Below are 25,904 nucleotides of genomic sequence, written 5' to 3'. Positions count from 1 at the left end.
CTCTCTTACTTTCTCTCTCGCTTTCTTTCTTTTTCTTTCTCTCTCTTTCTCTTTCTTTCTGTCTCTCTTTCTTTCTCTTTCTGTCTCTCTTTCTTTCTGTCTCTCTTTCTCTCCTAAGCTATGATATGCCAACACACTCATCATAGTACTCTATCTCTCTATCTCTCTCTCTTTCTCTCTCTCTTTCTCTCTTTCTGTTCATCTCTCTGTCTTTCTTTCTATCTTTTTTCTTTCTTTCTCTTTCTTTCTCTTTTTTTCTTTCTTTATTCCTTCTTTTCTTTTATATATTATTCCTTAATTGGAATTCATTTTATTTTTACAAAATATTAATTTATTTTTATTTCGGACTATTATTCTCATCTTTATTAGTTGTTGGTTTTTTATCTTTTATTGGTTTGTTTATTCACAACGTTCCAGCCAACTAATTCCTCTGGCCTTCGTCAGGTGGTAACCGCGACGGATAGGAACCTCGAATCTCCCAACTGCATTCTCAGCCATCAATGCCATTCGTAGTTGTTGTCGTCTCACCACATTTTTACCACCTGACGGAGGCCAGAGGAATAGTTGGCCGAAACGTTGTGAATAAACAATCCAATAAAAGATGAAAAAACAACAACTAATAAAGATGAGAATAGTAGTCCGAAATAAAAATAAATTAATATACTTTCTTTTCTTTGTTTCTCTCCCTTTCGCTCTTTCTCTTTCTTCTTCTTTCTTCCCTTTTCTCTTACTTTCTCTCTTTCTTTTTTCTTTCTTTCTCTCTCTCTTTCTCTCTCTCCTGAAGATCATACTAAACTTTATCCTCGGGTGTCATTAGTCTCTCTCTCTCTCTTTCTCTCTCTCTCTCTCTCTCTCTCTCTCTCTCTCTCTATATATATATATATATATATATATATATATATATATATATATAACCCATATTAATTTTCATATAAATTTTAAATCCAGACCTTTTATTTCAATTTTTTTTTCAGATACATCTGCCTTACTTTTAATGCTAGGTTTATTTATGGTGTATTTTAAATTTAATAAAAAAAAAAAACCCTTCAAAATTTGCTGACGAGGAGACCTTGCTTATTAAAAAACTATATGCAATAATTATTGTCCGTAACTTGATGTCTACCACAATAAAAAGCACTGTTTTCCGAAACGATCGTACAGATAATTGATTTTGTTGTTGTTCCTTCTTATGAAACGGATTTTTAATTTAATTATAATTTGATTTTTAAATTTTAAATTATCAATCACATTACTTAATATATATATATATATATATATATATATATATATATATATATATATATATATATATATATATATACCTGTCTCAAGGCGAGTAAAATATTTGTCCTAGCAGAACAGGTTGGTACTATTTTAGGTCTTTTTATCATGCTTAACCTCAATATATAATGATACTAAACCTTAAGTCTGGACTCCTCCTTCCAATTTTGATCAAAATCTATTATATGATTTTGTCAAGAAAAATCTCTGGTATTTATGGCTTAAGCTTAAGGGTTTTAAGAAGAAATTGAAATTCAAGGAATCTTGCTTCATAGGTGTATAATGCGTTTGGATCAAATTCGATGGAAATTTGAAAAATTCTTTAATTTAATAAGATATACCTGAAGAAGGTTGGAGGTTACATCGGCTGAAACATTGTGATAACATTCAAGATAAGAACGATAACCTGAAAGAAAGCAACTAATATAAACTATCAACCCTCATCTCTAAAATTCAGAAACATTTTTTTTTAATCCAGAAAAATCTTTTGTTATTGTTGTTGTTGTTGTTGAAAAGACAAATTGTTTTACTTTCATTGTTCGTCCATAAAACGATGTTTTCTTTTTTCAGCTTTCTTCAGATGAAATAAGGATCCAATTATGGTCGCATGCCGTGCCGGATTTTTACTGTGTTTTCTCAAACTTCTTTCTTCCTCCTGTAGATCCGACGCACACAACGACCAACCAAAGTTGAATAAAATCGGTGAGAAAAAGAACATTTTATTTTTTACTATGTACACTCCCGGCGCTGCCCGGTCGCTTAAACATGATATTTTAATCTATGCAGATTGTGTATGTATAATTATAAATTCCATCATCTATTGAATATTTTCATCAAGGAATATTTTTCCGGTGCACCATTTCGTAAAAAAAAAAAATAAATAAATAAATAAAAAAATAAATAAAAATAATGTCGTTCATCAAATTTTGTCTGTGTTTGTTTACAATATCACGTCAGCTGATATTTGGATTTGACGATGAATGCCCTGGAAAAATTTATTCTGATTAATATGTAGTTTTATATATGCAAATGAAGAAATGATTTGCAGCAATTTTAAATGGCGCCTCTTATTTTATAGTAAATTGAACTCATTAATAAGAAAATTTTTTTAATAAAATGGTCAGGTACATCCGGACACGAATAGGGAATCATTCGATCTGTAGTCGAATGCTCTACCATCAAGATATATATCCAGATACCAATAAAGCTGGGGGGAGGGGGGGTTAAGAAGAAATGATTTGCAGCAATTTTAAATGGCACCTCTTATTTTATAGTAAATTGAACTCATTAATAAGAAAATTTTTTTAATAAAATGGTCAGGTACATCCGGACACGAATGGGGAATCATTCGATCTGTAGTCGAATGCTCTACCATCAAGATATATATCCAGATACCAATAAAGCTGGGGGGAGGGGGGGGGGTTAAGACGAAATGATTTGCTGAGATTATTTCTCCTGGCCGGTGTAACGTAAAATATTCCCCTGCAAAAATTCTTCTTTTTTTATATCTATAAAAGAGATAGACTATTTTCAAGATCGGATTTTTTTTCGATTTTCAATACTTATCGGACGAATTTCTGTACAAAACATATCTGCCAGACATATGAATTACTTATTTGTGAAATTTGCAAAAGATAGGCTCAGCCGTTTCGGAACCTATAAGGAAAGAACTCTCTCACACACAGTGAATTTAATATAGCAGCAGAGATTTCCTAATGAGTTGTTTTTTATCGATGAATAAAAACACACAAGTATAAAAGTTAATTAGCTGGGTTAGGGTTAGAGTTGTAAGTTGGATGATGAAATTATGAGAAGATTGAAATTTGATTGCTTACTGATTAAAGAAGAAACTATTTGAGTCGAAAGTTTCCCATCATCTAGGGATCTCTACAGTGAAGGGGTGAGATTTTGTTGCTTGTTGAGTTATTCAGGGGTATTTACGTCGAAGGGGTAAAATGCTTTGAATTCATGGGAGCACATTGCATTAAAATACTTGTAAAACAGACACAAAGATGCAACATTTCGGTGATGGGACAGAGGTTGGAGTTTGGTGGCTAATGTGGGACCTACTAGGTTGGCGACTCTCTTTTTTTTTTTTTTTAACCCTGTCTAAGAGCGAAAGCCTAGCGGCAGATGCACCAGCGCAGATATGGCAACAATACTCCATGCATGGGTGAATGGTGGCCTTGTAGAGGTACAGGATACTCTCAGGTGTGAATAGTCTTCCAGCACGGTAGAGAGACCCCAAATTCCTTGCAGCATCCTTGGCAGTGTCTTCAATGTATTTGTTCCAATTCATGTTGCCTGTGAATGTTAAGTCGAGGTGTTTGAACAAACACTTCAGCAAATCTCCTAACGTAATGTACTTGCAATAACCCTTATCCCTGAGTGGCTTCCGGGCCTTGATAAGTGGTGATCACTATGTAAAAAAAAAAAAAAAAAAAAGTATTTTCAGGTAGAGTATCAGTAGCCATGAGAATCAGTGCTTGAGAAGATATGACACAAGATGTCTCAAAGTCATCATAAAGATTAGCTGAGATTGCAAGTTGAATGATGAAGAATATTATGAGAAGATTGCTAAGGAAAGCATTACGATTACTAAATGAGCGGATTGTATAGATTCGTATTGATAGTTTGTATTTATTTGAAGTGTCCAGACTACTATTCTCATTTTGAGTGCCATTAACACAACGTTTCAGCCGGTGTAATCTCCAACCTTTTCAGGTGTATTTTGTTAAACTCAGAAATCTTCAGGTTGAACTCTGGAATTTATATAAAATTTCAAAATGATTTTTTTTATTGGATCTATGGGGGTAGATTGTTCTTGTCCAACTAGATATGACCGGGTAAAAGTCTTAAGTAATTTGGATTATTCGAACCATTATTCCAATCGTGGTTATTACGTTATTACGTACTTTAAGTTTACATCTAATAGCCCAAAATGCCGACATAACGGTTTTTAGATGTGAGTGATTCTATTAACTCAATCCTCCGCTGTCACTAAAAACATCAGACAAAAAATAAACACATTGCGTAATTTTAAGTAAATTTATTGTATTTATAGCAAAAAAAAAAACAAGAAAAAAAAAGAAAGAAAAAAAGAAAAAAAACAAGAAAAAAACAAAATAAGAAGAAAAAACAGAAAAAGAAAGGGAAAAAAACAAGAAAAAACAGAAAAAAAAGAAAAAAGAAAAAAACAAGAAAAACAAGAAAAAAAGGGAAAAAAAACAAGAAAAAAAACAAGAAAAAAAAAGAAAAAAAACAAGCAAAAAGAAAGAAAAAAAACAAGAAAAAAGAAAGGGAAAAAAACAAGAAAAACAAGAAAAACAAGAAAAAAGAAAGAAAAAAAACAAGAAAAAAAAAAGAAAAAAAACAAGAAAAAAGAAAGGGAAAAAACAAGAAAAAAAAAGAAAAAAAACAAGAAAAAAAAAGAAAAAAAAACAAGAAAAAAAAAAGAAAAAAAACAAGAAAAAAGAAAGGGAAAAAACAAGAAAAAAAACAAGAAAAAACAAGAAAAAAAAACAAGAAAAACAAGAAAAACAAGAAAAAAGAAAGAAAAAAAACAAGAAAAAAAACAAGAAAAAAAACGAGAAAAAAAACAAGAAAAAAAAAAGAAAAAAAACAAGAAAAAAAACAAGAAAAAAAACAAGAAAAAAGAAAGAAAAAAAACAAGAAAAAAGAAAGGGAAAAAAACAAGAAAAACAAGAAAAAAGAAAGAAAAAAAACAAGAAAAAAAAAGAAAAAAAAACAAGAAAAAAGAAAGGGAAAAAAACAAGAAAAAAAACAAGAAAAAACAAGAAAAAAAACAAGAAAAACAAGAAAAACAAGAAAAAAGAAAGAAAAAAAACAAGAAAAAAAACAAGAAAAACAAGAAAAAAAACAAGAAAAAAAACAAGAAAAACAAGAAAAAAAGGAAAAAAAAACAAGAAAAAAAACAAGAAAAAAGAAAGGAAAAAAACAAGAAAAAAAAAAAGAAAAAAAAACAAGAAAAAAGAAAGGGAAAAAAACAAGAAAAACAAGAAAAACAAGAAAAAAGAAAGAAAAAAAACAAGAAAAAAAAGAAAGAAAAAAAAACAAGAAAAAAGAAAGGGAAAAAAACAAGAAAAAAGAAAGAAAAAAAACAAGAAAAAAAAGAAAGAAAAAACAAGAAAAAAACAAACAAATGCATTAATAAATCCGAATTGCTTTTTTTATTATTTAAACAATTTATCCTTCGTTTTGTTTGCGTTTGATAAAAAAAGGTGTCGACAGGTTACCATTGATTTATTTTTGTACGTTTTTAATCATTTAGTTTGGCCTTTACGATGCCTCTGTTCAGTTTCAAGATACAATGGATACCCCCTGAAAGGGTAGCTGCGCATGTAATTGTAAGGTAAGGATAGCGTAAGCCCCAACCACACCTCGCCTGCTTGAGTCCAATGCAAAGGAGAAGTGCTATACGACTGGAAACAATACCGAGATAAGAACACATGCAGTGCCTTGAATGAGAATCCATTTTAATACTGACGAGGCTCAACGTTGCTTAACTTCGGTGATCAAATGAGAACGGGTATGTTCACGTGAATTATGCCTTTAAACTTGCAGTAAATTATTTTTTTGACACTTGTGCAGAATACGGAGAGCGCTGAAATCATAACATTATTATTTAGAAACCCATTCTTAACGTGGGTAAGGAGGGGGGCTTTTCTTAACTATTCCGTATTTTCACCTAACAATTAAATAAAGAAAGGATACTGTACAAAAATTAATTTAACTTGAAAATTATATCTAAAAAAATAGTACCCTGTTTTTTGTTTTGTTTTGTTTTTGTTTTTGTTTTTTTTTTTTGTTTTTAATATGACTTTTATTAGAGTCTGAAAGGTGAATTCAATGAGATATTAACAATTGCCATAATCAGCAACAAAATAACGACGCATAGAATTAGAGAAGTTTTTTAACGTGGAGAAAAGGAACAAAAATAAAAATTGTCTCAGTCGTGAAGGATTTCTCCTCCACCGAAAGAGAACAAGAAATAGAAGTGCAGTATCTGCCGGAACAGATGGTATTTATTTGCTCCCCCACCGAGCAAATTAGGCACAAGGCCAATTTTTAATGTGAGGAGTGAAGGGAGGGGGAAGGGAAAAGGGGACCAGCTCCCGAGAGGTGGGAAACGGGAGCTGGTTAAAGGTCAGGCATGTGGGGTTGCCCCCACATCTGGTCTTTGCTAGTCATAGATAGTCATAGCTTGCAGTATCTGCCGGAACAGATGGTATTTATTTGCTCCCCCACCGAGCAAATTAGGCACAAGGCCGATTTTTAATGTGAGGAGTGAAGGGGAAATGGGGACCAACTCCCCGGGGAGTAGGGGAGCTGGATAGTGACAATTGGTATGAAGGGTTGCCCCTACATTGACCAAGGTCTTATATGTGGGGTCGCCCCCACATATGGTCTTTGCTTGCAGTATCTGCCGGAACAGATGGTATTTATTTGCTCCCCCACCGAGCAAATTAGGCACAAGGCCAATTTTTAATGTGAGGAGTGAAGGGAGGGGGAAGGGAAAGGGGGGATCAGCTCCCGAGAGGTGGGAAATGGGAGCTGATTAAAGGTCAGGCATGTGGGGTTGCCCCCACATCTGGTCTTTGCTAGTCGTAACTAGTCATAGCTTGCAGTATCTGCCGGAACAGATGTTATTTATTTGCTCCCTCACCGAGCAAATTAGGCACAAGACCGATTTTTAATGTGAGGAGTGAAGGGAGGGGGAAGGGAAAAAGGGGACCAGCTCCCGAGAGGTGGGAAATGGGAGCTGGTTAATGGTCAGGCATGTGGGGTTGCCCCCACATCTGGTCTTTGCTAGTCATAGCTTGCAGCATCTGCCGGAACAGATGGTATTTATTTGCTCCCCCACTGAGCAAATTAGGCACAAGGCCGATTTTTAATGTGAGGAGTGAAGGGAGGGGGAAGGGGAAAAGGGGACCAGCTCCCGAGAGGTGGGAAATCGGAGCTGGTTAAAGGTCAGACATGTGGGGTTGCCCCCACATCTGGTCTTTGCTAGTCATAGCTAGTCATAGCTTGCAGTATCTGCCGGAACAGATGGTATTTATTTGCTCCCCCACTGAGCAAATTAGGCACAAGGCCGTTTTTAATGTGAGGTAAAAACCAGCTCCCCTAAAAGGGGTCACTCTGGTTACCAAAAATAATAATTGTCCCAGTATAGAGGGTTTCCCCTCCATTGACTGGTACAAATTATCTTAAGTGCAGTATCTGCCGGAACAGATGGTATTTATTTGCTCCCCCACCGAGCAAATTAGACACAAGGCCAATTTTTAATGTGAGGAGTGAAGGGAGGGGGAAGGGAAAAAGGGGACCAGCTCCCGAGAGGTGGGAAATGGGAGCTGGTTAAAGGTCAGGCATGTGGGGTTGCCCCCACATCTGGTCTTTGCTAGTCATAGCTAGTCTTAGCTAGTCATAGCTTGCAGTATCTGCCGGAACAGATGGTATTTATTTGCTCCCCCACTGAGCAAATTAGGCACAAGGCCGTTTTTAATGTGAGGTAAAAACCAGCTCCCCTAAAAGGGGTCACTCTGGTTACCAAAAATTATAATTGTCCCAGTATAGAGGGTTTCCCCTCCATTGACTGGTACAAATTATCTTAAGTGCAGTATCTGCCGGAACAGATGGTGTTTATTTGCTCCCCCACTGAGCAAATTAGGCACAAGGCCGTTTTTAATGTGAGGTAAAGACCAGCTCCCCTAAAAGTAGGCAAAAAGGGGGCACTCTGGTTACCAAAAATAATAATTGTCCCAGTATAGAGGGTTTCCCCTCCATTGACTGGTACAAATTATCTTAAGTGCAGCATCTGCCGGAACAGATGGTATTTATTTGCTCCCCCACTGAGCAAATTAGGCACAAGGCCGTTTTTAATGTGAGGTAAAAACCAGCTCCCCTAAAAGTAGGCAAAAAGGGGGCACTCTGGTTACCAAAAATAATAATTGTCCCAGTATAGAGGGTTTCCCCTCCATTGACTGGTACAAATTATCTTAAGTGCAGCATCTGCCGGAACAGATGGTATTTATTTGCTTCCCCACCGAGCAAATTAGGCACAAGGCCGATTTTTAATGTGAGGAGTGAAGGGAGGGGGAAGGGAAAAAGGGGACCAACTCCCGAGAGGTGGGAAATGGGAGCTGGTTAAAGGTCAGGCATGTGGGGTTGCCCCCACATCTGGTCTTTGCTAGTCATAGCTAGTCATAGCCTGCAGTATCTGCCGGAACAGATACTACACTTTGAGATATTAAATCTTTTATTCATGTTAAAAAAATACAGAAAAAAAATCAACGATGAACAAAAAACTTAGGCACATGGCCAACTCAAAAGGGGGGATTTTGGGGGTCGTTGGTCATCCTTGTCACTCCAGAACTAAACAAAGTCAAAAGTTTCTCCCAGCTAGTATCTTCTTTCACCATAATACCGCATTCACCCTTTCATATTGGGGGACGTCCTAGTAACTCCCAATTTTTAAAACATTTTTTATTGACGTGTAAAAACAAAAAAGATAACAATAAAATGGTAACAATAATTCATTTGTGTCGAGGGAGGGGGAAGAAAAAAACAAAAGGTGATTAGTAGGACCCTCCCAACCCCGTCTAGTTGATAGACTGCCCGTTCCACTAGGTTTGTAAAAGGAACCTCGCTTCTGCGGGTCAGTCTCTAGGTGGGGATGCCCTCTAGATGGGGGTGAATGGAGAAAAGAAAATTTTGTGGGTAAGGGATGGAGGTTAGTTTGTATTTCTTTTTCTCCAAGATGGGTAAAATTTAGAGGAAGGGGTGAAAACAAAAATTGCAGGTAAGAGGGGATGGGGATCTTGGAGGCTTCCTAATCGGGGAGGGATGGAACACACACTCAGCTAGCTGAGAGACTACTTGTTTAATTTAACTTTACAGAACTGCGCGTTCCACACCTAGGCGGGGAACACGTATTCAAATTTGGCTCCTCTTCGTACACACAGACTTGCCACATGTATCCATCTTCTGTCAAATGCCGCGCGATGCAGCCTTCTTCTATCACATCTGATCTTCACCCGTAGTTGGTGTTTAAAGAACGCGATCAGATCTTGATCAGAAAAAGACAACACCCCCCGGCAACCTTGCAGACGCGACGTCCAAATCACCATTCTCGCCACGGCCAGAATCGTAACGTAGACCATTTGTCTTTCCCGGTCCCACGGCGGCCTCACGTTGTCCACAACATTGGATACAGTAATTGGGCGAGGATGCTCAGGATCGATGCGAGCCGTCACCCCACTGACATACGACCAGTACTGGCGGAGTTCGCGGCAATCGAAGAAAGCGTGATCCGTAGTTTCCACAGCCGTTGTCCCACAACGGGGACAATCAGGCGACTCCAGAAACCCAGAACTGCATTGTATGTTGTTGAGTGGAAGTGCATTTCGGGCCAATCGCCAGGTCAGAGAGAACTCCGAATTGTTCAGATGACTCGAACCTGGCGCCCAGCTCCACGCGGAGCGGATCTCACTCTGCTGCCACCCCAAACGCGCGCATAGCGGGTCGTCAGCGGCCTCCTTCACTAGATCCCTGTGGAGTTCCCTACGGGTAGCAGTCACAAGGTCACTGGACCTTGGTAGTCGTTTTAGCGCGGCTCGGCACTCTTTCATGTAGGCAGATTCTCCCCGCGGCCTGCGACGGCTCTCGATGGAAGGGTCGAGAACGAGGTCGGGGAAGGCGGCAGTAACCACGGGGTGCCACGGTTGGTCCTCCTGCATATAGTGGCTCAGGAAGGCCAGCCTCTCAGCATCTCGATGACACTTCAAGTCCGGCATTCCCAAGCCTCCCTCACACGGACGTTGAATACAGACCTGTCTGCTCACCCAGTGTCTTCCTCTGTCCCAAAGGAGCGAGGACAAGAGTTCGACAAGAGCTTTTAGGTGTTGTGCAGGCAGGGGAAGTACGGCCAGTCGGTAAAGGATGAGAGGAAAGACGTAAGTGGCGCACGCCTCAGCTCTACCCTTTAAGGAAAGTTTCCTAGGAAGCCACGAATTGACTGCAGCCTCCACCTTTGACCGTACCTCCAACCAATTCTTGTCAAGCTGGAGACCCGGTCCGAACCACACGCCGAGGATCCGGACCGGGCCATCTGTCCAGCTGAAGGGCGCAGGGAGGTTTGCGTTTCCACTCCATGCGCCCAACCGCAGTCCTACCGACTTGTTGCGGTTTATCTTGGCCCCTGTAATTCTTTCGTACTGTGTGAGTGCCTCCGACACGACCTCAATGTCTCTGAAGCCCGACACGAAGATCGTGACATCATCGGCGAACGCGGATACCTTGGCAGCTGAGCCGCCAGGCAGAGCCATTCCGCGCAGGGCCGAATTTGCCTCCCCATGTCTCAGCTTGCGGAGAAGAGGCTCCAAAGCCAGGACATAAAGCAGGGGCGACAGCGGACAACCCTGACGAACCGACCGAGAGATAACAAAGGGTTTCGAGCGCTTTCCGTTCACTTGCACGACAGCCATGGGCTGTCGATACATTATGGAGATCCACTTGCAAAAGTCCGGTTTAAAACCGGCGGCCTCTAAGACAGATGCCAGGAAACGATGGTCGACCCTATCGAAAGCTTTGGACTGATCTAAGTTTATCAGCGCGGCTTCCGTGTCGTCATCTATTCCCCCCTCTAGGATCATGCGGATCAGGTGCAAGTTGTTCTGAATCGATCTCCCCTTCACAGCGTAGTTCTGTTCCGGTTCAACCAACTCGTCGATAACAACCTGCAGCCGATTCGACAGGACCTTGGCCAAAATCTTCAACTCTGTGTTTAGCAGAGTTATGGGCCTGTAGTCGTCTAACTCTTCCCCTCCATGCCCGTCACCTTTCTTCAGCAATGTGATCACTCCCTTGGTCACCTGCCCTGGGATGGATCCCTGAGCAAACCAATGGTTGAACATATCCGTCAGAAGAGGCAGAAACATGGGCGACAGCCTCAAGTACAGTTCGTATGGCAGACCATCAAGTCCTGGCGATCTGTCACAGCTGACCTGCTTCAGCGCAGTAAAGACCTCCCGCTCCGTCACCCGGCCCTCGCAACCAGCCGCTCTAGCCGCCTCGAGGCGGGGAGAGTCGGCCAAATAGTCGCTAAACTCAAGGACCGGAAGATCGGGCTGCTGCGTAAAACGCTCCTCGAAATGTTCTCGAAACCCCTCGCAGATCTCCCGAGTCGATTCCAGGGTTCGTCCATTCGGATGTTTGATTTTTGCAATGTATTTGTCCGAGCCACGCCTAGAAACCTCACGGCGCACGTCTGCATCAGAATTGACTGCTTCGTTGCCTATCTTTCTAAGCCTAGCTCTAACTACTTGGCCTTCGTAACGCTTGCTAGTCTCGCGTAGAAGGTCCTGCTTAGCTAGTTCCTGACTAACCCTATCACCCTCCCCCGTAGCCTGGGCTAGTTTCTGCTCTAGCTTCTTCTTCGTCTTGGCCTTATCTAGTGCGAGGCGCTGGGCATACTTGACGGAGAAGCTTCTGATCTTGGCTTTGAGACCTAACCACCACTTACTCCCGGTAACCGCCCCCACTAGTGCCTTTTTAATCAATTCTCTTAACTGATCTTGGAAGTCTTGTATCTCCAGAAGGGAGGTGTTTAACTTCCAGTACCCCGCTAACTTAGGCCTATTTCCTAGCTTCAGCCGGGCCATAGCTAATTTATGGTCCGTCTGGCCTAGCCAAGTGAACGTGGGACAAGATAAGAAGTCTACTTCGCCTCTCCTAACTAACATCCTGTCCAAATAAGTATTTGGATAGGAGGAAACACTATTGGTCCACGTCCACATCTCCCGCCCTGGATGCTCGACCCGAAACCTGTCGACCAGACCGCATCTAGCCATCAGATCAGCCAGGCTGGACTCGCACCTCTCCGATCCTCTAGCTCCGCCTCCTACCTTATCTATGTCGGGGTCTAAGATGGAATTCCAATCCCCCATTAGCACTACCCGCTTCCGACAATCTACAAACGCGTCAAGCTGACTGAAGAATGAGACCCTCTCACGAGCGGTGCTGGGCGCATGAACCGCAATCACCCGAAACACAGAATCTTTTACGGCAACATCGGCCACAACCAGCCTACCCACTGCATCTCTATGGACAACGTCGACCGTCGCCGACAGGGTACGTTTAACCAGCACGGAAACTCCCTTCCCCCGCGGGCTGCCATATGCTGAGAAAACCTCAAAGTCTCGGGCCAGCACCTGACAGTCCACAGAGGAAACGAAATGCGTCTCCTGAATCGCAGCGACATCCACTCCCAGGGACAAGAGGTCGTGCCGGAGGCGAGCCGCCCGGCCCGATGATCTCAAGCCCCTCGCATTCAGACTAGCCAAATTCAAAGCCATGGTACCTACCTTAAGGTGTGTTACACTCAGCTCCGAAGTCAGCCGGGGAAAGGACACCGACGTTGTGTGCAATGCTCAAGGTGGTCAGGTTTTTCATGTCCTGACCTTCTCTCACAATGCCGCCGACATCCAAAGGGTAAGTCAATTTAAGGGCCCTATAGAGTGACGGATGGACCAACACTGGGACCCTTCCCTTGCATTGTTTTGCGAGTTCCTCAAGGGAAGGGTCATTTTTCCTAATCAGTTCAATTCCCGGACCAGCCCCTTCAGCGGCTTCCAGCATTGTCCACACGTTGGTTTTGCAGGCCTCAGGAAGCCTGACGAAAGTTGTTAGCCGTGGGGCGTCCGGGAAATTAGAGGGGACATTAACGTCTTTTCCCCCTATCTGTTGGCAGTCCAGCAGAGGTTTTAAATTTTTTCTCTGCCGGTGTGGTACGCCCATTGCCACAGACAGGGGGTCTACAGAACAAAGTTCCTCTCTCGTTTCGAGGGCGAGAGTCCCTGTTGGAGTGAGTCCGTAAGTGGGAGAATCTGAAGGGTCTCTCCCCCTCCCGGGTTCATTCTTTTCTTTCTGGGATGGCGGCTCAATTTGCATTGGTGTGGGGACGAGTGTCTGTGTGGTGTCTGGTGTTGGTGTTGGTGCGGTGTCTGGTGTTGGTGTGATGTCTGGTGTTGGTGTTGGTGCGGTGTCTGGTGTTGGTGTTGGTGCAGTGTCTGGTGTTGGTGTTGGTGCAGTGTCTGGTGTTGGTGCAGTGTCTGGTGTTGGTGCAGTGTCTGGTGTTGGTGCGGTGTCTGATGTTGGTGTTGGTGTTGGTGCGGTGTCTGATGTTGGTGTTGGTGTTAGTGCGGTGTCTAGTGTTGGTGCAGTATGTGGTATGGGGGTGGAAGTGGGTTGTGTTGTTGTTAGAGGTGGTGTATGCTCACAGGGAGTGGGGGCTGCCTTTTCTTCCCCTTTCCTTTTCTTTTTTATTCTTTTGAATGAACCGGGGAGTGGTGAGGTTGAGTTCCTCTCCCTCTCACTAGCAGATTCATCCTCAGAGGAGCAGTGTTTTCTTCGCTTGATCCCCGTCTCAATTGGTGTGGGGGCCGTTGGTTGTTGCTGCTCCTCTAATTGTTGTTTCTCCGGTTGATGCTGTTGCTTTTCTGGTTGCTGCAGCCGTTTTTGTTGCTGCTGTTCTGGCTGTTGCTGCTGCTGCTGCTGTTTTTGTTGTTGCTGCTGTTTTCGTGGCATTGGTTGTGGAATTGGCCGCGGCAGCTGATGTTGTTGCTGCGGCTGGTTCAACGGCTTGTTTGGCTGCTGCTGCTGTGTCTGCTGCCATGGCTGTTGCTGCGGCTGTTGTGGAGGCTGCTGTTGTTGTTGCTGCCTCGGTTGTTGGGTTGGTTGTGGGACGGTGGCAGATGGGATTGTGGGCTTCCGTTTCCGCCTCATTACCGTAATCCATTCCTCCCCTTTGGGCTCCTGCACAGTTTTGGGTTTCCTCGGTGCTGGGGTTGGTGCTCTGGTTGCAGGAGTTGTGACAGCCTGTTTGGACACTGGTGCTGTCTCAGAGGTTGGGACCGCCTTTAGTGTCACTTGAGTAGGATTTGACCTTTGAGGGCAGCTCTTGGCCATGTGACCCTGTTTTTGGCAAAACCAGCAGTGCGGACGACGCCCCTCCACTACTACTGTCATAGTTGCCTCCTTAAATGTCAGCTGTGCTGGTATCGCCTGGAAGCCTTCCTTCTTTAGCCTCATGGCCACAGTGTAGCTGCCCAAGTGCATGCCGGTTTTCGACCGCACTGGGGTTATTTTTTCCACCTCGCCGAACTGTGTGAAGAAGGATCCCAGGATTTCTGCTGATATTTGCATAGGTACATTGAATACCTGCACCCGGGTCCTTGTCCTGCCCTGGTATTCGGGCTTTAGTTTTGTTCTCCCATACTTAATTTCCTGTAGGGAGAGTCTCTCCGCATCTTCCTTGGTGGGTAGGAGGATGTCCCACATGGCGTAGCTCCTCTGGTACAGGTATAATACCGGGATGTTTAGCTTGTGTAGGAGCCCTGCCATGTCTTCCTTTTTCATCCCTAGGAGGCGGTTTTCCGGCATATCCGAGATGATGAGGGAGAGCACTCTGTCTTCGATTGCCTCCCAAGCGCCTGGCACTGGTTTAATTTCTGCCCCCTCTATGTATTGTCTGTACTTGGTCAAGTACAAGTCTCTATACTCTTGAGGGGACAGTTGCTTCTCTACAGTCTTCCCCCACGCCGACCCTCTTGTTGGTGTTGGATCTTTGGTGAGGTTGGACTGTTTTTGCTGTTCCTTGGCGGAAGGGTTGCTATTTTGAGGGGCATTTTCCTTTCCGCTTTCCTTTGGGACCGACTCTCCCTGCTCTATACTTCTTCCAGGAAATACTTCCCTTTTTGGGGAGTCGGCCTCCTGGGGAGCATTGTCCTCTTTATTGTCTTTGGGAGCTTTTGCCCCTTTTGTTTTGGGGAGGTTTAGGCTGTATGCCCCCTCGTTTTCTTGATTTGCTCCCCTTTTGGGGCAGTAGCCCTCCTGGGGAGCACTGTCTCTCTTATCGTTCTTTGGGGCTACTGCCTCTTGATTTTTGTTGTCAGAGCGGGATGCCCTGTCCAACATTGTTTTTTCTCCCCTTTGTGGGGAGTCGCCCTCTTGGGGAGCACTGTCTCCCTTATCGTCCTTTGGGGCTACTGCCTCTTGATTTTTGTTGTCGGAACGGGATGCCCCGTCCAACATTGTTTTTCCTCCCCTTTGTGGGGAGTCGCCCTCTTGGGGAGCTGCTGGTGAGTTTTCTCCTTTCTGAGGGGCGTCCTTTGGTTTGGTGTCCGGGCGGTATGCCCCGTTGCTTTTTGCTTCCCCTGTTGGGGAGTCGTCCTCTTGGGGAGCAGTTTTTCTTGTGGTAGCCTCCTGGCTGGGGGTATCGGTATTGGTGGTCCCCGGGCTGGGGGTGTCCATTTTTGAAAGAAGCTCTCTCTTCCCTGTATAATTCACCAAAATGAGTGACGTGGAGTCGACGTCCAAATTGGGAGCCGACTTTGGCGCCAAAAAGAAGTGGCGCCAAAGGCGGCAAGAGGGGAGATAGAACTGAGAGAGGGAGTGGGAAGTTAGTGGAGGGAAGAGAGAAAGTGTTTCCGACCCTCCCTCGCGGGAAGGTCGTAAATTATCAGCTCGGATCCCCCCCCGTGGGGGAGGGGGGAGAGCAGAGAAAGACAGACAAAGTGGGGGTGCGGACAGAACGCTACCCAACAAGCTCGCCGGCCACGAGAATGTGTCGCCAGAACAACACTGACTATCGCTGTGTATGTATCAGAGAACAGATACTACACTTTGAGATATTAAATCTTTTATTCATGTTAAAAAAAATACAGTAAAATTAACGGTGAACAAAAAAACTTAGGCACATGGCCAACTCAAAAGGGGGGATTTTGGGGGTCGTTGGTCATCCTTGTCGCTCCAGAACTAAACAAAGTCAAAAGTTTCTCCCAGCTAGTATCTTCTTTCACCATAATACCGCATTCACCCTTTCATCTTGGGGGACGTCCTAGTAACTCCCAATTTTTAAAACATTTTTTATTGACGTGTAAAAACAAAAAAGATAACAATAAAATGGTAACAATAATTCATTTGTGTCGAGGGAGGGGGAAGAAAAAACAAAAGGTGATTAGTAGGACCCTCCCAACCCCGTCTAGTTGATAGACTGCCCGTTCCACTAGGTTTGTAAAAGGAACCTCGCTTCTGCGGGTCAGTCTCTAGGTGGGGATGCCCTCTAGATGGGGGTGAATGGAGAAAAGAAAATTTTGTGGGTAAGGGATGGAGGTTAGTTTGTATTTCTTTTTCTCCAAGATGGGTAAAATTTAGAGGAAGGGGTGAAAAACAAAAATTGCAGGTAAGAGGGGATGGGGATCTTGGAGGCTTCCTAATCGGGGAGGGATGGAACACACACTCAGCTAGCTGAGAGACTACTTGTTTAATTTAACTTTACAGAACTGCGCGTTCCACACCTAGGCGGGGAACACGTATTCGAATTTGGCTCCTCTTCGTACACACAGACTTGCCACATGTATCCATCTTCTGTCAAATGCCGCGCGATGCAGCCTTCTTCTATCACATCTGATCTTCACCCGTAGTTGGTGTTTAAAGAACGCGATCAGATCTTGATCAGAAAAAGACAACACCCCCCGGCAACCTTGCAGACGCGACGTCCAAATCACCATTCTCGCCACGGCCAGAATCGTAACGTAGACCATTTGTCTTTCCCGGTCCCACGGCGGCCTCACGTTGTCCACAACATTGGATACAGTAATTGGGCGAGGATGCTCAGGATCGATGCGAGCCGTCACCCCACTGACATACGACCAGTACTGGCGGAGTTCGCGGCAATCAAAGAAAGCGTGATCCGTAGTTTCCACAGCCGTTGTCCCACAACGGGGACAATCGGGCGACTCCAGAAACCCAGAACTGCATTGTATGTTGTTGAGTGGAAGTGCATTTCGGGCCAATCGCCAGGTCAGAGAGAACTCCGAATTGTTCAGATGACTCGAACCTGGCGCCCAGCTCCACGCGGAGCGGATCTCACTCTGCTGCCACCCCAAACGCGCGCATAGCGGGTCGTCAGCGGCCTCCCTCACTAGATCCCTGTGGAGTTCCCTACGGGTAGCAGTCACAAGGTCACTGGACCTTGGTAGTCGTTTTAGCGCGGCTCGGCACTCTTTCATGTAGGCAGATTCTCCCCGCGGCCTGCGACGGCTCTCGATGGAAGGGTCGAGAACGAGGTCGGGGAAGGCGGCAGTAACCACGGGGTGCCACGGTTGGTCCTCCTGCATATAGTTGCTCAGGAAGGCCAGTCTCTCAGCATCTCGATGACACTTCAAGTCCGGCATTCCCAAGCCTCCCTCACACGGACGTTGAATACAGACCTGTCTGCTCACCCAGTGTCTTCCTCTGTCCCAAAGGAGCGAGGACAAGAGTTCGACGAGAGCTTTTAGGTGTTGTGCAGGCAGGGGAAGTACGGCCAGTCGGTAAAGGATGAGAGGAAAGACGTAAGTGGCGCACGCCTCAGCTCTACCCTTTAAGGAAAGTTTCCTAGGAAGCCACGAACTGACTGCAGCCTCCACCTTTGACCGTACCTCCAACCAATTCTTGTCAAGCTGGAGACCCGGTCCGAACCACACGCCGAGGATCCGGACCGGGCCATCTGTCCAGCTGAAGGGCGCAGGGAGGTTTGCGTTGCCACTCCATGCGCCCAACCGCAGTCCTACCGACTTGTTGCGGTTTATCTTGGCCCCTGTAATTCTTTCGTACTGTGTGAGTGCCTCCGACACGACCTCAATGTCTCTGAAGCCCGACACGAAGATCGTGACATCATCGGCGAACGCGGATACCTTGGCAGCTGAGCCGCCAGGCAGAGCCATTCCGCGCAGGGCCGAATTTGCCTCCCCATGTCTCAGCTTGCGGAGAAGAGGCTCCAAAGCCAGGACATAAAGCAGGGGCGACAGCGGACAACCCTGACGAACCGACCGAGAGATAACAAAGGGTTTCGAGCGCTTTCCGTTCACTTGCACGACAGCCATGGGCTGCCGATACATTATGGAGATCCACTTGCAAAAGTCCGGTTTAAAACCGGCGGCCTCTAAGACAGATGCCAGGAAACGATGGTCGACCCTATCGAAAGCTTTGGACTGATCTAAGTTTATCAGCGCGGCTTCCGTGTCGTCATCTATTCCCCCCTCTAGGATCATGCGGATCAGGTGCAAGTTGTTCTGAATCGATCTCCCCTTCACAGCGTAGTTCTGTTCTGGTTCAACCAACTCGTCGATAACAACCTGCAGCCGATTCGACAGGACCTTGGCCAAAATCTTCAACTCTGTGTTTAGCAGAGTTATGGGCCTGTAGTCATCTAACTCTTCCCCTCCATGCCCGTCACCTTTCTTCAGCAATGTGATCACTCCCTTGGTCACCTGCCCTGGGATGGATCCCTGAGCAAACCAATGGTTGAACATATCCGTCAGAAGAGGCAGAAACATGGGCGACAGCCTCAAGTACAGTTCGTATGGCAGACCATCAAGTCCTGGCGATCTGTCACAGCTGACCTGCTTCAGCGCAGTAAAGACCTCCTGCTCCGTCACCCGGCCCTCGCAACCAGCCGCTCTAGCCGCCTCGAGGCGGGGAGAGTCGGCCAAATAGTCGCTAAACTCAAGGACCGGAAGATCGGGCTGCTGCGTAAAACGCTCCTCGAAATGTTCTCGAAACCCCTCGCAGATCTCCCGAGTCGATTCCAGGGTGCGTCCATTCGGATGTTTGATTTTTGCAATATATTTGTCCGAGCCACGCCTAGAAACCTCACGGCGCACGTCTGCATCAGAATTGACTGCTTCGTTGCCTATCTTTCTAAGCCTAGCTCTAACTACTTGGCCTTCGTAACGCTCGCTAGTCTCGCGTAGAAGGTCCTGCTTAGCTAGTTCCTGACTAACCCTATCACCCTCCCCCGTAGCCTGGGCTAGTTTCTGCTCTAGCTTCTTCTTCGTCTTGGCCTTATCTAGTGCGAGGCGCTGGGCATACTTGACGGAGAAGCTTCTGATCTTGGCTTTGAGACCTAACCACCACTTACTCCCGGTAACCGCCCCCACTAGTGCCTTTTTAATCAATTCTCTTAACTGATCTTGGAAGTCTTGTCTCTCCAGAAGGGAGGTGTTTAACTTCCAGTACCCCGCTAACTTAGGCCTATTTCCTAGCTTCAGCCGGGCCATAACTAATTTATGGTCCGTCTGGCCTAGCCAAGTGAACGTGGGACAAGATAAGAAGTCTACTTCGCCTCTCCTAACTAACATCCTGTCCAAATAAGTATTTGGATAGGAGGAAACACTATTGGTCCACGTCCACATCTCCCGCCCTGGATGCTCGACCCGAAACCTGTCGACCAGACCGCATCTAGCCATCAGATCAGCCAGGCTGGACTCGCACCTCTCCGATCCTCTAGCTCCGCCTCCTACCTTATCTATGTCGGGGTCTAAGATGGAATTCCAATCCCCCATTAGCACTACCCGCTTCCGACAATCTACAAACGCGTCAAGCTGACTGAAGAATGAGACCCTCTCACGAGCGGTGCTGGGCGCATGAACCGCAATCACCCGAAACACAGAATCTTTTACGGCAACATCGGCCACAACCAGCCTACCCACTGCATCTCTATGGACAACGTCGACCGTCGCCGACAGGGTACGTTTAACCAGCACGGAAACTCCCTTCCCCCGCGGGCTGCCATATGCTGAGAAAACCTCAAAGTCTCGGGCCAGCACCTGACAGTCCACAGAGGAAACGAAATGCGTCTCCTGAATCGCAGCGACATCCACTCCCAGGGACAAGAGGTCGTGCCGGAGGCGAGCCGCCCGGCCCGATGATCTCAAGCCCCTCGCATTCAGACTAGCCAAATTCAAAGCCATGGTACCTACCTTAAGGTGTGTTACACTCAGCTCCGAAGTCAGCCGGGGAAAGGACACCGACGTTGTGTGCAATGCTCAAGGTGGTCAGGTTTTTCATGTCCTGACCTTCTCTCACAATGCCGCCGACATCCAAAGGGTAAGTCAATTTAAGGGCCCTATAGAGTGACGGATGGACCAACACTGGGACCCTTCCCTTGCATTGTTTTGACAGTTCATCAAGAGAAGGGTCATTTTTTTTCACCAGTTCAATTCCCGGAAACGCCCCTTCAGCGGCCTGCAGCCTTGTCCACAAGTTGGTCTTGCAGGCCTCTGGAGTTCTGACAAAGGTTATTAGGAGTGGGGCGTCCGGGAAATTTGAGGGGATATTTACATCTTTCCCCTCTATCTGTTTGTAATCGAGCAGAGGTTTTAAGTTTTTCCTCTGCCGATGGGAAATGTCTGTGGCCACAGATAGAGGGTCTACATAACATAGTTCCTCAGGGGCAAGGACCTTTGGTCTGCAAGAGGCAGAGGAGTCTCTCCTCTCCCTCGGTTCATTCTTTTCATTTTCTTTTTGGGGTAGTGGCTCAGTTTGCCTTGGTGTGGGGACGGGTGTTTGTGTGGTGCCTGGTGTTGGTGTTGGTGTTGGTGCAGTGTTTGGTGTTGGTGCGGTGTCTGGTGTTGGTGCGGTGTCTGGTGTTGGTGTGGTGTCTCGTGTTGGTGCGGTGTCTGGTGTTAGTGCGGTGTCTGGTGTTGGTGCGGTGTCTGGTGTTGTTGCAGTGTGTGGTTTGGGGGTGGAAGTGGATTTTGTTGTTAGGGGTGGTGTATGTTCACAGGGAGTGGGGGCCACCTTTTCTTCCTCTTTTCTTCTTTTGTTTTTCTTTTTTATTCTTTCGAATGAACCGGGGAGAGGTGAGGTTGAGTTCCTCTCCCTCTCACTTGCGGATTCATCCTCAGAGGAGCAGTCTTTTCTCCGCTTGATCCCCGTCTCGATTGGTGTGGGGACCGTTGGTTGTGTCTGCTCCTCTATTTGCTGCTGCAGCTGTTTTTGTTGTTGCTGCTCTCGCTGGTGTCGTTGCTGCTGCTGCTTCTGCTGCACTTGCTGATTTTGCTGTTGCAGTAGTTGTTGCTGCAGTTGTTTCCGCGGCATTGGCTGCGGTGGCTGTTGTTGTTTCTGCATTTGCAGAGGCTCCTGCCTCGATTTTTGGGCTGGTGGTGGGACGGTGGCAGAAGGGATTAAGTGTTTCCGCTTTTGTCTCACTACCGTGCTCCATTCTTCCCCCTTGGCCTCCTGGGTGGTTTGAGTTTTCCTTGGAGCTGGGGTTGGTGCTGCAGTTGCAGGGGTTGTTGCCGCCTGTTTTGGTGCGGGCGTTGTCTCAGTGGTTGTGACCGCCTTTTGGGTTATTGGATTAGGGGTTACCCTTTGGGGGCAACTCCTAGCCATGTGGCCCTGCTTTTGGCAGAACCAACAGTGTGGACGACGGCCCTCCACCACTACCGTTATGCTGGCGTCTTTGTATGTCAGCAGCGGTGGTATTGCCTGAAAACCTTTCCTCTTCAGCCTCATTGCTATTGTGTAGCAGCCCAGGTGAGTCCCAGTTTTTGACCGTATTGGGGTCACCTGTTCTACCTCACCGTACTGGCTGAAGAGGCATCCCAATACTTCCGCAGGTATTTGGGTTGGCACATTAAATACCTGCACCCGAGTCCTTCTCTTGCCCTGGTATTCAGGTGTTAGTTTGACTCTCCCATGCTTTATTTCTTGGAGGGAGAGTCTCTCTGCATCTTCCTTGGTGGGTAGGAGGATGTCCCACATGGCGTAGCTCCTCTGGTACAGGTATAATACCGGGATATTTAGCTTATGTAGGAGCCCTGCCATGTCTTCCTTTTTCATCCCTAGGAGGCGGTTTTCCGGCATATCCGAGATGATGAGGGAGAGCACTCTGTCTTCGATTGCCTCCCAAGCGCCTGGCACTGGTTTAATTTCTGCCCCCTCTATGTATTGTCTGTACTTGGTCAAGTACAAGTCTTTATACTCTTGAGGGGACAGTTGCTTCTCTACAGTCTTCCCCCATGCCGACCCTCTTGTTGGTGTTGGATCTTTGGTGAGGTTGGACTGTTTTTGCTGTTCCTTGGCGGAAGGGTTGCTATTTTGAGGGGCATTTCCCTTTCCGCTTTCCTTTGGGACCGACTCTCCCTGCTCTATACTTCTTCCAGGAAATACTTCCCTTTTTGGGGAGTCGGCCTCCTGGGGAGCATTGTCCTTGGGAGCTTTTGCCCCTTTTGTTTTGGGGAGGTTTAGGCTGTATGCCCCCTCGTTTTCTTGATTTGCTCCCCTTTTGGGGCAGTAGCCCTCCTGGGGAGCACTGTCTCTCTTATCGTCCTTTGGGGCTACTGCCTCTTGATTTTTGTTGTCAGAGCGGGATGCCCTGTCCAACATTGTTTTTTCTCCCCTTTGTGGGGAGTCGCCCTCTTGGGGAGCTGCTGGTGAGTTTTCTCCCTTCTGGGGGGCGTCCTTCGGTTTCGTGTCCGGGCGGTATGCCCCGTTGCTTTTTGCTTCCCCTGTTGGGGAGCCGTCCTCTTGGGGAGCAGTTTTTCTTGTGGTAGCCTCCTGGCTGGGGGTATCTGTATTGGTGGTCCCCGGGCTGGGGGTGTCCATTTTTGAAAAAAGCTCTCTCTCTTCTGTATAATTCACCAAAATGAGTGACGTGGAGTCGGCGTCCAAATTGGGAGCCGACTTTGGCGCCAAAAAGAAGTGGCGCCAAAGGCGGCAAGAGGGGAGATAGAACTGAGAGAGGGAGTGGGAAGTTAGTGGAGGGAAGAGAGAAAGTGTTTCCGACCCTCCCTCGCGGGAAGGTCGTAAATTATCAGCTCGGATCCCCCCCCGTGGGGGAGGGGGGAGAGCAGAGAAAGACAGACAAAGTGGGGGTGCGGACAGAACGCTACCCAACAAGCTCTCCGGGCACGAGAATGTGTCGCCAGAACACGACTGCCTATCGCTGTGTATGTATCAGAGAACAGATACTACACTTTGATCTTGACCAAAAGGCCAAGGTAACTCCGATTGTTATTGTTCATTTCAATCTTCTTTCGATAATAACAAGTGACAATCAATGTGAGAATATTTTTCAGTTTTTATGATGAGGATTGAAAATATGCAATAGGAGGGGCGTGCAATAAATAATGCCCCTGACCAACTTCCCATAGCAGTAGAGCAACGAAACTTGGAACAGTTATTAGTCTTTCTCTACATAGGAACCACCCAGAGTTATGCATTTCTCCCATCATTTAATGCAGCTTTTGTAGAACACCCCAGGTTGGTCCTCCAACCACGACGTGACTTCAAAAATCAAGGCTGCATCATCTGGGAAATGCTTTCCTTGCAAAAACAACTTCATGGCTGGGAAGAGATGAAAGTCAGAGGATGCAAGGTCAGGAGAGTAGGGAGGATGGGGAAGGATTTCATAACCACACGCCCGTGCTTCTGATCTGGGAACATGCGTTTTGTGGACCGGAGCATTGTCCTGCAGGAGGAGGGTACCTTTGCTGATCTTGCACCACCTCTTGATTTTGATAGCTTCCCTTAATTTCCTCTAAAGTGAAGAATAATAGGCTCCTGTAATTGTGGTACCCTTTGTCAGGAAATGTCATCACTACTCCGTCCTGGTCCCAGAAGACTGTGAACATGACCTTGCCAGCGGAGGGCTGTACCCTTGCCTTCTTTGGAGGTGGTGAGCAAGTGCTTCCACTGCATTGACTGGACTTTTGTCTCTGGATCATAGTGATGGACCCACGTTTCATGTTGTGTAATCAGTCTTTTGAAAAACTTTGACTCATCTTCTTGGCACATCTCCAGATTAATCCTCGAGCACTCCACACGTTTTCGCTTCTGGAATAGTATGAGCAACTTGGGAATCCATCTGGCAGACACCTTATGCATATGCAAATGGTCATGAATAATAGTTTCCACAGACCCTGTACTAATCTTGACATCTTGGGGTATTTGGCGAATATTAATGCGCCAATCTTCCTCTGATCTTGATCACGTTGTTCAATGGGGAAAGGAGTGGCTGGTTACTTTTAATGCATCTAAAACCAAGCTTCTATCTTTACATCATCAACGTTCTGATCCCCGTCTGGCATCAATTAAAATGAATGGCTCTTGTCTTGGGGAGGCCTCAAGTTTTGACAGGCTTCTGGGCTTGACCTTTACTCCTGATCTTAAATGGAATACGTACATCAAATCTGTTGCCAAGGCCGCTGGAAAAATGGTCGGATCCTTCTATCGATCCAGTAGATATCTCACTGCTGATGCAATTCTCTATCTATATAAGAGCCAGATACGTCCAAGGATGAAATACTGTTGCCACATATGGGCAGGAGCTGCTAGAAAAGACTTGTCCTGCCTTGATAGGGTTCAAAATAGACTTTGTGGCTTGGTGGGAGATGTCCTTTTCTCTTCGCTGCAACCTCTATCTCACAGAAGAGATGTTGCGAGTTTGTCTCTGATTTATCGTTATTTTCATGGAAAGTGTTCAACTGAGCTTCAATCTATGGTCCCCCCTCGCCAAACTTTCACAAGAAACACTAGACTAGCTGAAAACATTATCAATAATTTTCCCCACTCTTTATCTGTGCCTAAACCTAAACATAGATTCCATGTTCAAAGCTTCTTTCTTAGAACTGCACGCCTGTGGAATTGTCTTCCGTTTTCCTGCTTTCCAGCTGTCTATAATATGGTTGTCTTCAAGTCCAACGTGAACAAGTTTCTGATGAGCCGTTCCACTTAAGTTAACAAATTTACCGAACTTCCATTACTATCGATTACTATATTGTCCTTTTGACTACTCTACACTCTTTAACCCTTATCCTTGAGTGGCCTATCGGCCTTGATACGTGGTGACGCCTATGTAAAAAAAAAAAAAATGGCAGCCTCAACTTGACGGACAGATGCCTCATCAATGGCAGGAGAGCGACCAGGTCTGGGAGCTGTTTCCACAGACTTCCGGCCATGTTTGAATTCACAATGCCAGCGTTTTACAAGGTCATATGATGTGGCATTATCACCATAAGTTTCTTTCATTTCATCAAAAGTCTCCTGTGGTGTGCGTCCTTTAAAATACAAAAACCGGATCACTGCTCGACATTCAACAGCCTCCATTTCACACCTGACTCAGTTCAAACACCTGTAAAACAGAAACCACAATTAGTTCAGAGCTGTAATTTGCCACATAACCCGTAGAGATATAAATCATTGCACATGCAAAATTTCAACTAGATCAGACAACTGGAAGTGGGTCAGGGACATTAGTTATTGCACGCCCCTCGTATTCAGATGATTGTTTTCAACTTGTTATTTTCGATTAATATCTAAAAAAAAAATGTGGTCTGTAATAGTTTTCAAGTCAAGATTAGTTACTCTTCTGTGATTAAACGCCATAAAAATTGGTACAATCCTATTTTTGTGCAGCCTGTAGGGTCCTGCGCAGACAAAATGAATGAAAAAAAAAAAAGGCCGTTTTTCCTCTTCATATGTTTGCGATATTGTCACTTAATATGCAAATAAGATGCTTCCGGTTTAAATAAAAACCTGATTTTTCAGAGATTCAAGTGACTTGGATTTGGATGTTGGAGAAATAAGTTTCCACAACAATGTGGTGAGTTTTGTTGCGTTTTTAAAGCAAAGCGTCGAGTTTAGGCATAGGGAATTTTGAAAGCAAAGAGTTGAATTTAGGAGTAGGAAATTTAAACAAGGGAGCATTGAGTTTGGGAGTAGAGAATTTTGACAGCAGACCGTAGAATTTTAGAGTTTTGGAGTAGCGAATTTTGATA

The 25,904-nt window shown here is 45.5% G+C and overlaps 1 protein-coding gene across 1 annotated transcript in view; it reads left to right on the top strand.

The window, feature by feature from the left end:
* Nucleotides 1–1,609: 1,609 nt before the first annotated feature.
* Nucleotides 1,610–25,904, top strand: part of LOC145243568 (glutamate receptor ionotropic, kainate 2-like) — a 70,386-nt gene continuing 46,091 nt past the window's right edge. The window contains exon 1 of the mRNA XM_080106550.1: nt 1,610–1,983. Within this exon, the coding sequence (XP_079962676.1) occupies nt 1,881–1,983 (103 nt within the window). The 5' untranslated portion in view covers nt 1,610–1,880. The remainder of the gene's footprint in view (nt 1,984–25,904) is intronic.

The sequence above is a fragment of the Euprymna scolopes genome, chromosome 22 (genome assembly GCF_053919585.1).
Source record: "Euprymna scolopes isolate OS-2025 chromosome 22, ASM5391958v1, whole genome shotgun sequence".
NCBI lineage: Eukaryota > Metazoa > Mollusca > Cephalopoda > Sepiida > Sepiolidae > Euprymna > Euprymna scolopes.
The sequence above is the reverse complement of the archived record's forward strand: the minus strand, read 5'-3'. Positions and strand labels throughout refer to the sequence as shown.